The 12,500-nt window shown below is 45.4% G+C and overlaps 1 protein-coding gene across 1 annotated transcript in view; it reads left to right on the forward strand.

The window, feature by feature from the left end:
- Positions 1–12,500, forward strand: part of otogl (otogelin-like) — a 74,362-nt gene that overhangs the window by 32,202 nt on the left and 29,660 nt on the right. The window contains exons 24-28 of the mRNA XM_076299148.1: positions 280–418; positions 4,067–4,201; positions 5,416–5,562; positions 5,739–5,858; positions 6,112–6,228. Of these exons, the coding sequence (XP_076155263.1) occupies positions 280–418; positions 4,067–4,201; positions 5,416–5,562; positions 5,739–5,858; positions 6,112–6,228 (658 nt within the window). The remainder of the gene's footprint in view (positions 1–279; positions 419–4,066; positions 4,202–5,415; positions 5,563–5,738; positions 5,859–6,111; positions 6,229–12,500) is intronic.

Consider the following 12,500-nt stretch of genomic DNA (forward strand, 5'->3'; position numbering starts at 1 on the left):
TCTCTCTCTCTCTCTCTCTCTCTCTCTCTCTCTGGCCCCATGTGATCTTACCCCTCTCTCTCTCTCCCTCTCTCTCTCTCTCTCTCTGGCCCCATGTGATCTTACCCCTCTCTCTCTCTCTCTCTCTCTCTCTCTTTCTCTGGCCCCATGTGATCTTACCCCTCTCTCTCTCTCTCTCTCTCTCTCTCTCTCTCTCTCTCTCTCTCTCTCTCTCTCTCTGGCCCCATGTGAGCTTACCCCACTCTCTCTCTCTCTCTCTCTCTCTCTCTGGCCCTCTAGTGTGTGCCACCATGGCTTCTTCAACTGCACCTACTCTCCCTGCCCAGCGGTCTGCACCATTTACAGTGACCGCCACTACCACACCTTCGACGGCCTCGAATATGACTATGCCAGCGACTGCCAGGTCTATCTGGTCAAGGTCAGTCCCAAAGGAGATGTAATGAGGGAGGAAACTAATTGCTGTTGAGGAAATGAATGGAGCAAATGGGAGGTGGCACTTGATGCTGAACATGGCGGATATGTAACTGGATGTTCTGTCCTGTTTTATGAAGGGCCGTCGATGGAATAGTTCATAAAAGCTCTTGATGTTGTTTATCTGAAGTAGCTGCTCAACTCTGCTGCGTGTGCTGTGCAGTACATGATGTTCTGCTTTGCCATTTATTACCATCTTCATCAATTGATGCATGTACAGAGCAGAGGGTAGGAGCTGGACTGGGCTGTTCCTGGCTCAGACGGGCACAGAGCCCCCTCAGGGCAGGCACACTGAGGACTCATCTGACTGTTTGGGGAGAGAAAGGAAGAGAAAGGAGCCTCATTTTGAGTTGTCCTTAAAGGCCTAATGGAGGAAGAATCCAGCCTCATTCTGTTCATTCAGGAGCTCTCCTGGGAGGGGTGGGTAAGGGGGGGGGTGTGTGGTTGAGTTTTATAGAGAGAATAAAAAGTTACTCAGATGTGAAGGATGGTGTCATTTAGAGCTGTGGAAGAGGGGGAGCAAGAGGGTGAGAGAGAGAGGGAGGAAGAGAGAGAGAGAAAGAAAGAGGATATCTGTAAGAGAATATCTACACTAAGGGCTAAATAGTGGACACTAATTAGGGAAGAGAGGATGTGGGACTCGTCTTTGTGATGACTGTGTGTGTGTGTGTGTGTGTGTGTGTGTGTGTGTGTGTGTGTGTGTGTGTGTGTGTGTGTGTGTGTCTGTGTGTCTGTGTGTGTCTCCTAGTCAGTTGTGTGAGTTAGAATTATTTATATAGTCTATAATCCAGAGATGTTTAGTTTGGTTATTGTGGTGTGTGTGTGTGTGTGTGTGTGGTGTGTGTGTGTGTATGTGTGTGTGTGTGTGTGTGTGTGTGTGTGGACCAGGGTCCTGAGGGGTTCAGGCGAGTGCAAAACAAACAGTGGGGAAGAAACATCCTTTCTCTCCACCTCCTACCCTCTATCCATCCATCCATCCATCTCACCCTTCTTCCAGCTTTCTCACTAGCTCTCTCTCCTCCCATCTCCCTCTCTCTTCCTCTCTCTCTCTCTCCCTCTCTCTCTCTTCCTCTCCCTCTCTCTTCCTCTCTCTCTCTTCCTCTCCCTCTCCCTCTCTTCCTCTCCTCCCATCTCCCTCTCTCTCTCTCCCTCTCTCCCTCTCTCTCTCTTCCTCTCCCTCTCTCTTCCTCTCCCTCTCTTCCTCTCCTCCCATCTCCCCCTCTCTTCCACTCCCTCCTTCTTAAAGGGACACCAGGCAACGTTTTCATGTTAATTACTCATCTTCGTAAGTCGGTATATGGTTAAATGACTCATTACAGGGTGAATGAAGACTCTCTCGCCCGCCCCTACTGCCTGTAGGAAGAATATCCCGCTTGCAAGTTCAGTGTATCGTACCCGCCGACCGAAGCAGGATCAGTTTATCCTGCATCCACAGCACAGAGGCAGGCTAACGAAACGCTAGCGATTGTTGCAAACGTGTGTATAATAGCAGAGCCGGCGAAGAAGCAGCGAAAACCCTTGACGGAAGATGCAAAGAAAAGGAAAAGAGCTTCAGACCGAGCGAGGAGGAGTTTCGTAGAGAAAAAGCATCAGGCTTGCCTGGTGTCCCTTTAACTCCATGTCTCCATGTCCATGCTCCCTCATTCTGTCCTTGCTCTCTCTCTCTCTCTCTCTCTCTCTCTCTCTCTGTACACCCCTCTTTCTCTCCCTCACAGTTTGTCCTCCTATCCTTACTCTCTTTCCTTCTCCATTTTGTTTCTCCATCCTTCCTCTCTCATTCTCTCTCACTCTCTCTGACCCTCACTCTTTCTCTCTCTCTCTCGGCCTCTCTCCTCCCTCACTTTCTCCTTCTCCCTCTCCCTGTCTCTCTCTCTGCCCCCCCCCCCTCCTCCTCCCCCTCCTCCCCCTCCTCTGGGAGATTGAATGGCGAGTAAAGGGATCTGTGTGGGTCTGCAGCTCTTAATCTTGGGAAAATCAGAGGGGATTTTTAATTAGGCAGCCTTGAGGTAACGCTACTCCACTGAATGTCAGCTCCAGGGGACAAGAAGGGCACACACACTCACCCAACAAAGAGCAACCTGTTCCTCAATCAGATCACTTTAAGAAACACTGTGTGTGTGTGTGTGTGTGTGTGTGTGTGTGTGTGTGTGTGTGTGTGTGTGTGTGTGTGTGTGTGTCTGTGTGTGCACGCGTGTGTGTGTGTGTGCACACACAAAACTTTAAGCACACTCTGTGTGTTTGTTAAGATTGTTGAATGTAAATGTGTTTCTTTGTGTCTTTTGTATGTGTGTTTATGTGTTGTGCAACCATGTCTGGGTGTATATTCTTACCCTTTTTCGAGTGTGTGTGTGTGTGTGTGTGTGTGTGTGTGTGTGTGTGTGTGTGTGTGTGCGTGTGTATGTGTGTCGGTTACATCTTTGAAGTAGAACCTTTGAGCTGTGACGTTTGTTAAACACAGACCTGCACATGTCAACGTCTCATGCCATTCTCAGCTGAAGTTTCAGAATGTATATGAGTAGGAGGGGAGGGTGTAAATGGAAGTATGTTGTTGTACATATTATTGTTGTAAATATTTGTGTGTATGTATGTATGTGTGTGTGTGTGTGTGTGTGTGTGTGTGTGTGTGTGTGTGTGTGTGTGTGTGTGTGTGTGTGTGTGTGTGTGTGTATGGGTGAATATGTGTGTGTATGTATGCGTGTGTGTGGGTGTGTGTTTGTGTGTAAGGCGAGTGTAATTATGTGTGATAAAGGGGAAAACGAGTGGGATATTTTAAAGGGTAGTAGTTCTCAGAGGACTGCAATGATCTACCCAAGGGACCAGACCTCTCTGAGTTTTTCTGCTTCTTTTCTCTGCCTCATTCTTTCCCTCTCCCTCTCCCACTTTCTCTTCCTCTCTCTCTCTCTCTATCCCTCTCTCTGTCTGGCTTACATTTTCACTCCCTTTCTTACATTCCTCCTCCCTTTTACGCAGTATTTTATAGTAGGATCAGTTTGACATCCAGTTTTACATTCTGGCATTTCTAGCAGTTTGGCCTACTGTGGTACCCAGGGTGTTATATCCTGGGGCCTATGTATGTATGACACTTGAGCCACATTCCTTATTCCTGATGCTGAGTTTGGTAACTGAGATCATAAACACAATAACATAATAACTTTACAGATGCTGAGTTTGGTAACTGAGATCATAAACACAATAACATAATAACTTTACAGATGCTGAGTTTGGTTAACTGAGATCATAAACACAATAACATAATAACTTTACAGATGTTCAAACCTGTCCCCCTATGAGCCCTATGTTTTTCTCTCCTGTGGCAGGCCACACTGTGTTTTTAGCTTGGTCTCTCTCTCATACACACTCTCTCTCTCTCTCTCTCTCTCTCTCTCTCTCTCTCTCTCTCTCTCTCTCATACACTCTCTCTCTCCCTCTCTCTCTCTCTCTCTCTCTCTCTCTCTCTCATACACTCTCTCTCTCCCTCTCTCTCTCTCTCCCTCCCTCCCTCTCTCCCTCCCTCTCTCTCTCTCTCTCTGCTGTGCTGAGTTTTGAGTCCTTTGTGCTGCTGCTGCAGTTGCACTGCTTGGTGTTTGTTTTGCAGAGTGTGGGAGGCACAGAGGTGGCCATTATGGCTCAGAACAAGGACTGCTACGAGAGCGGCATCGTTTGCATGAAGTACCTGCAGATCTACATGGGCCTCACTAAGATCTACTTCAGCGACAACTCGGGCAAACCGGTGAGACGCACACACTCCTCTGTAGACCTGTTAACCCCTCCTCAGTTGCGTCTGTCTGAAGAGAGTTGACATATCCCAGTAGTGACACTCTAGTCAGAGTGCTTTGAAGTGTGTGTTCCCCCAGTGAAGTACAGCTGTGGAATAAATAAACGATATATAATTTATGTGCTGTGCGCGGGCTACAAGTGAGCGGGCTACTGCTGTCCAAGATCTCAAATGAGCTTAGTCTTGTACCAGCTGGACACAACACGGACAGGGACCAAATGTCCAAGTGCATTGGAGGGGGAACAAAGAAGATTTTGATCGCACTTTTTCTCTTCCAAAGGGCTTATATTATCCTAACACATTGTAATAATGGTCAACGTATTCTTTCAAACCTTTTGTCATATGCATTACTGGTCTGAAGTGGTCTGACTGTAGTTTAGCAGCTGCAGTACCTTTTAATGATCTGTATAGCTTTTCATTTGAAATGGTTTGACCATGGTTTGATTCGGCCTGGTGTGATGTTTTCCATTGGCTTTAGATTAGATTAGATTCAACTTTATTATCATTGTGTAGAGTACAAGTACAAAAACATCTAAATGCAGTTTGCATCTAATCAGAAGTGCAAAAAAAGCAGAAAAGTGCAATGAGATATACAAAGTATAGGCAGGTGTTGCTTAGACAGGTCAAGAAATATAATGCAGTGTAGACAGTAGTATGCAGTTGGTTTACAGAAGGTGGTTTAGAGTAGTATAAATTAAATATAAATATGTGCGGTTTAGAATTCCTCTAGGGTGGTTGGAGATCTCTGAGTTGTGTTTGATGTAAAGTAGCGAGCGTGCAGGTGTGAGGGTTGGAGAGGGTTGTGAGTTTATGTGTGATCCAGAGTTGTGAGCATGTAGGTGTGTGTTGGACAGGGGAGTGTGTTTGTGTGTGATCCAGAGTTGTGAGCATGTAGGTGTGTGTTGGACAGGGGAGTGTGTTTGTGTGTGATCCAGAGTTGTGAGCATGTAGGTGTGTGTTGGACAGGGGAGTGTGTTTGTGTGTGATCCAGAGTTGTGAGCATGTAGGTGTGTGTTGGACAGGGGAGTGTGTTTGTGTGTGATCCATAGTTGTAAGCATGTAGGTGTGTATTGGACAGGGGAGTGTGTTTGTGTATGATGTACTGGGTGTGAGTTAGACTTGAGTATTTTTGGGTCTGACTCTGATGTGCTGATCTGGTTCTGTCTCAGAGCTCCTCGACGGTGATTGGCCGAGGCTTTGAATTTGAGCTCTGGCAGGCCGGGTATTACACAGCGATCCACTTCCCTAACCAGGACCTGACCGTGCTCTGGGACCGCAAAACCACCATACACATACGAGCTGGACCGCAGTGGAAGGTGAGCCCTCTGAACCTCAACAAGCAATAACACACACACCCTTGTTCTGTTCAGTAGTTTCTTATATTCTAGCCTATAGAGAAAATACCTGTATATATTTCTTCGTTTGTTTGTTTGTGTGTGTGCGTTTGTGTGTGTGTGTGTGTGTGTGTGTGCGTGTGTGTGTGTGTGTGTAGGGTCAGCTGAGTGGCCTGTGTGGGAACTTTGACATGGAGACGGTGAATGACATGACCACAGCTGGACATATGGAGGTTAGCAACCCACAGGCCTTTGGAGACAGCTGGGCCCTGGGACAGGTGAGAGAGTGAGGGGCGTGTGTGTGTGTGTGTGTGTGTGTGTGTGTGTGTGTGTGTGTGTGTGTGTGTCTTTATGCGTGTGTGTGGGTGGGTGTTTAGATGAGCATGAAAGCTTACCACAGCAGTATTCTGGGCAGCAGGAGAGGGGGCTGTAGCCATATTGTGTGTGTGTGTGTGTGTAACATTGTGTGTGTGTGTGTGTGTGTGTGTGTGTGTGTGTGTGTGTGTGTGTGTGTGTGTGTTTTTCCTGTAGTGTGAGAGTGATGTTCTGGTGAAGAGGCCGTGTGAGGGGGACTTGAGCCGGCAGCCGTACGCTAAGCGCGAGTGTGGGCTCCTCTACAGCGATGTCTTCGCCGCCTGCCACAACGTGGTGAGTTCCTCCTCTCTCCACCTCGCTCCCCATGAGAGATCGATCCAACCCCTACTCACAGCTACACTGTAGGCTATCACAGATGCAATCAGAGACTTTATTTAATAGCAAGCAAAGGGAAGATGTGAAATAGTGAAATTAACGCATCAGAAAGTAAACAAAAGTAAAGTTGCCTTCGACATGGTTCATAGAGGCAGAATATGTGCTCTGAATAATGGTTCTGTTGTTTCTGAAGGTTTCTCCTACTAATGTCTTCTAACCACAGTCTGGATTACACCTGCTTTTAAAAGGCGGAAACAGATGTTTTTTTCATACATATGCCAAAATTCCTAATCAGTCACTCTCATCACTTCTCCCATGTTTTTGCGCAATACTCCTACTTTTCCATCCCCCTTCCCATGAATGCATGAGTGAGTAAGAAAAAGCGCAGCTTGTCTGACAGCTCTCCAGTGGCCAGCAAAATGCACTTTCACTCATGTGAGGTCTGTTCGTACATACAATGCCATGTTTTAAGATACAGATAAAGGAAATAAAGCTAATGCCTTAGTACATCAGCTCTTCAGTCTCAGGGTTCACTTAGGTTGTTACTCTTCTCTGTAGCCCTCTTAGCCTAACACTCCTCCCTCCCTCTCTCTCCATCGGTGTGGTGCTTTGTTTGTGTGCATACCTGGGAAAATGTCACCCCTTAGACGGCTGTTTGTCTCTGGGGTGTCACGCTTTAATTTGTTCCCCTGAGAGGAAGTCAGACCCATCCCCAGGTCTCTGCTGTGGGGCTGTGTTAAGATAATAGATCTTCTTTGGTACCCTGGAGAAAAGGGCATCTCTTACCCACAGCAGCGGAGAATAGGCTGCCCAGCACTGCCATCTTCTCATCTGTCACCTCTATGCGGACACACACACACACACACACACACACACACACACACACTCATATGCACTGATGTGCCCAGGAACACACATGGGTAATTTCGTGGCAAATCAGATAAGGTTGTTGTTGTTGGGTAGCAAGTAGGATTATGAAAATGTATGTGGAAGTAGCTCATTGTATGGCAATTTAGTGTGCCATTGTTGTACCAAGATTACACATAGGTAGTGTGGTGTGTGGCATTCTGGCGTGGGGCATTCTGGCGCATAATGGCTGCCGTGCATCACATCGGGAAAAGCGTTATATAACTGTAATGTGTTGTTGTTGTTGTTGTATAACTTTGTGCATTTATTTATCAATGTAGAACATTTGGCACTTTGAACACTACATTTATACAAAATACACACAGGAGAGATGTTAAATTCCTAGTGCTACAGATAGAGGATTTCACACAGCGGCCAAGCACAACCAAGCCGATTAGTAACAGTCAAAAACAAAATCACTAACAAATCAACCTTTGTGGGCAAAAACACCACAAACAGAATTGCCTTCAAGAGCATTTCACTGGGGTTATCAAGCAGGCATCTTCATTGAATTAGACCCACAACACCTCCAGAAGGCTCAACAGTGGTATCTGGCATCCCAGACCCACTCATGATGGACTGCCACCAAATTCTTCAGTCATTCCTCTTCATTACTGTGGTTTCAGTCTGTTTCAGGGCCATGCACAGTACTGAGACTGCCCTGGTTAAGGTAGTCAACGACCTGCTATTAGCTGCTGACTCAGGCCATGTCAGCATTCTCATCCTCCTCCACCTCACAGCTGCCTTTGATACCATTTGCCACAACCACCTACTGACTCGGTTAGAAACCTTGCTTGGTATCACTGGTGTTCCACTGTCCTGGTTCAAATCATACCTCACTAACAGAGAACAGTTTGTTTCAATTGGGAATTTCAGATCTCCAAATTCACCCCTCCCACATGGTGTCCCCCAGGTTTCTGTCCTGGGCCCCCTGCTGTTCATAATCTACATCCTTCCCCTTGGCCACATAATACAACATTACGGGCTCAATTTCCACTGTTATGTGGGCAACACTCAGACTTACATTCACGCCAAGCCTGCTCACACATTATCATTATTCAACCTGTTCAGCCCGCTCACACATTATCATTATCCAACCTGGTCAGCCTGCTCACACATTATCATTATCCAACCTGGTCAGCTGCTTAAATGCCATTAACAACTGGATGACTCAAAATGTCCTCAAACTCAATCAAGATAAGACAGAAGCTATTCTCATTTCCATCCCTAACATTCTGAAAAAACTAGAAAATCTGCAGCTATCTATCGCCAGCTATTTCACTACAACCTCTGCTGAAGTTAGAAATCTGGGCATAATCCTGGAACCTACTCTCTCTTTCGAGTCACATATAAAAAATATCACCAGAACGTCTTTCTTCCATTTCAAAAGCATCTCCAAACTCCGCCCCTCTCTCAACTCATCTGCAGCAGAAACACTTATGCATGCACTACATGCATTCATTACATCTGGCTAGACTACTGCTCTACTTTACGGCATCCCAGCAAAAACCCTATATAGGCTGCAGTATGTCCAAAATTCTGCTGCAAGGCTACTCACCGCACCAGGCCCTGGGATCACATTACTCCCATCCGCCAGCAGTTGCATTGGCTTCCTGTCCACTACCGCATTCAATACAAAATCTTTCTCCTTGTCTATAAATCCCTACATAATCTGGCCCCATCCTATCTATCAGACCTCCTCACCCCAATACCGGCAATCCCCCACCCTTCGCTCTACAGATACATGTCTTTTAGCAGTCCCCACATCTCGGCTTCGCTCCATAGGTGACAGGGCTTCAGTGTGGCAGGTCCTAAGCTGTGGAATGCCCTGCCACTTGTGATGCGCCAAAGCACAACTATATCCACTTTTAAAACTCAGTTAAAAACACATCTTTTTAGCTTAGCTTTCCTCTCAGCCCCCTGATTTCTACTTGCACTGCCTCTTTTATTTTCCCTGTTTTTATCTGTCTTTTTCTCTACACTTGGTCTTCACTTTGTGCTCAGTGTACTACTGTGTCCCCTCTGAGTGTGTTTTATGTTTCCTCTGCATCTTGACATTTTACAGTATGTACCTTGTATCCTCGTCCAACCTGTGTTATGATATGACACAGATTGAGCCACATACTTTAGTTACTTCAGTAGTAAACACACACACACACACACACACACACACATTTTAATACCTTTATTTGTGTTCACATTTTACAGTAGATTTCATTGAACACAAACAATCTTAGATACCAGTAGTAGTAGCCTATGCCTCTGGTCTCAGTTCATGGGTACAAAAAACAGCGCCTTCTCCAGATGTGGCGACTGCCAATTATCACAGAAATTGAGCAGAATTTTGCTAGAGCCTTTGCTCTTGTCTTAGAGAGACCAGCAATCTGCAACCCCCTGACTACTAGTCTGTGGACATTACCTAGGCTTCCAAATATATACACCAACAGCTTACATTTGTACCCAAGCTGTACAACAATGTCTCTGAGTGGCTGATACTTTAAAAGCTTTGTAAGGTAGGCATCCTCTAGACTGTAGTCAAATGCACAGCCTACTTCAAGAATGGTTACTTCTCTGCTGTCCTCATCAACAACAACAACATCTGGCTTTTTTGCAGCAACATTTGAAAACACATTATTTCCACTATTACAGAGTTTGAACATGCAAGGTGAGACGCATACATTCTTGTAGATTTTGCATGGTGAAGCATATGGAATTATGTGTTCAACTATTAAGTCAACAATTCTGTCATGTCTGGCAATGTGCATTCCCTTATACACATAGCAGCCATTCAGAACATGAGACAGGGATTCAATAATTATCTGACTATCATGGTGCAAACAGTGGGAAGAGAATGTGTTAGGTTACCAAAGAGAAAGATTGAATCTAGTTGGAAGAACTTAGTTTGGCTTTGGCTGCAAAAGTCACTATGTCTTCATCAACTGCAGAGTTTTTGAGTATTGAGTGAGAGACAGCATGATCTGCAGTAGGGAGGCAAGCAAGCTTTCCCTGTAGTTTTAAACCAGTCCAGTGTTGCTGTCGCTGTTGTTGTAGCTTTACAAGGTACCTTCGTGCATTGTCAGGTGATAGATGATGTCCTGTATCCACAACAGTAGCCCTTACTGAGGTTAAACTGTCAGTTATCAAATCCTCAGAAACGATTATGGTTTCTGTGTCAGGTTTCAGTCCAAGGATACTCTGACTCTTACGCAAAGGTCATTGAGGTCAGGCCAATCTGACCAGACCCCAAAACCAGCACAGTGTGTCTCCATTTTAAAGTTTGATTTTCTTTTGAAGCCCAGGAAGCTTGGCTCACCTTCTCTTGCCAGGGGGACTTTGCATCATTTCATGTCCAAGAACAGAGATGATCTAGCAAGCTCCCTGACGGTGTTGTCATCATTGTTCATCATTTTAAGGAGGTGTGACAGTCTTGTTGCATCATATATCCACTCCACGTTTGGAACACCAAAACCCCCATCCTGTTTGGACTGGAAAATGATGTCTCTGGTAGTATGAGTGTTCAGTCCGAACCACTTTCTCACTAAAGAAACAGTTTTGTCATTCAATTGACTCAGTGTCTTGCTCATAAGATGGACATTGGCAAAAAGATGTTGTATTCTAGACAGGGCAACCTGTCTAATGGCCTCCAGCTTCATGAGCAGAGGAAGTGGTGAAGCATCAATTAAGTCCAGCCTGGAAGTGAATTCAGCAGTTATGTACTCAACCTGCTCTTTCCACTCCCCAGCTATATTAAATTTATGTCCTAGATAAGTGTACGTCTCATGCAGGTCATACACACGGATCGGTTCTGTATTGATGGTAAATTCAGGATTTCGATCAGGATTTGTACCAACGGTTTCCCCCACTTCGTCTCTGGTAGAAAACAGCGCATTTTGAATGCTTAATTTGTAGACCTGACCAGTTCAGAAATGAGTCTGTTCTGACAAGCATGTTCTTAATAACACTCTCTTCTCGAGAGGCCAATTGGATGTCATCAGCATAAGCTTGTACAGGGTTAGGGGAAAACACACTGGGTGGGGCACAGTCGCATAGCCACTCAATCCACCCGTTAGTGGCGAGTACAAAATTGATGGCACTCCATGGGCAGCCTGTTTTTATGCCTACTTAGGGGTATTGGGTCTGTGAGTTGTTTTCCACAGGTAACCTGTATGAAGGATGTACTGTAAATGTCCTTTACTATTTCAATGAACACCTGAGGTAGTTGGATTTCCTCAAGAGCCTTAATCATAACATTGTGATTCAGAGTTCCAAAGGCGTCACGAAAATCCAGAAAGACAGAGTAAAATTTGCAGGACTCATGTTTAAAATCATCTATCCCAGTTTTTAAACAAAATACATGTTCATTCATTCCTTGTATGTTAATATAGGCCTTTTGTTTTGGTGACAGGATGCTATTGTCAACTAGCCAGGGGAGCACACGAGACAGGACACACTTCATAAAGACGTTGTAGATTGTGGGTAGAGAGATGTCCCTCCATGTTGATGGATCATTAGGTACATTGCCTTTTTTGGGAATACGATAAATCACTGCTCCTTTCCAAGACTCAGGCACTTTCTTATTTTCCAGGCAGACATTAAAAATAGATGTTAATGTATTACAAATGTGTGCAGTCTTTAGGTTTTCATATGTGACTCCATCTATACCACATGCCTTGTTGTTTGGCAAGCTATGTAAAACAGTCTCTACCTCAGTCATTGAGAAATAGGTTGAGTTTGGAAAGTCGGTGGGATTTATACGTTGTAGACTATTATTCCAGGGTGGTAATGGAAGGGGGTCGTTGATTGATGTTTTATTTTCATAGTAGCTCGTTATCAGTGTGATATCGCTAGGACAAGGGACAAGGACACACACACACACACACACACACACACACACACACACACACACACAGTGAGAGAGAGACAGAGAGGGAGAGAGAAACACCACACACACAACCAACACACAGCCACATACCATGCACACAAACTGTAGTCACACTGGAAGAACACTATAGCCTCTTTTATCATCCAAGGTGTGTGTATGTGTGTGTGTGTGTGTGTGTGTGTGTGTGTGTGTGTGTGAGAGAGTGAGTGTGTGTAACCCAATGCTAACTGCACTCTGATCTCTAAGAGGTTGCTTTGGATTTCCCCGACTTGACCTCCAGTGTCTCTCTGGCAGACGGTGTTCTGACCTCCTTAGCTATAGCTCTCTGCAGTATCTGTGTTGTCCATCGCCCTATCTGAGAGCCCGCCCCAATTGGGGGTAATTGGACGTGAGTGCAGTAGCCTTTCTCTCCTGCAGACATCTAACGAAGACATCACTAAAA

This window comes from Alosa pseudoharengus, unplaced genomic scaffold (genome assembly GCF_046254945.1).
Source record: "Alosa pseudoharengus isolate Yale_2024_CS ecotype anadromous, Long Island Sound unplaced genomic scaffold, YU_APseudo_1.1 YU_APseudo_1.1_scf_10, whole genome shotgun sequence".
Taxonomy (NCBI): domain Eukaryota; kingdom Metazoa; phylum Chordata; class Actinopteri; order Clupeiformes; family Clupeidae; genus Alosa; species Alosa pseudoharengus.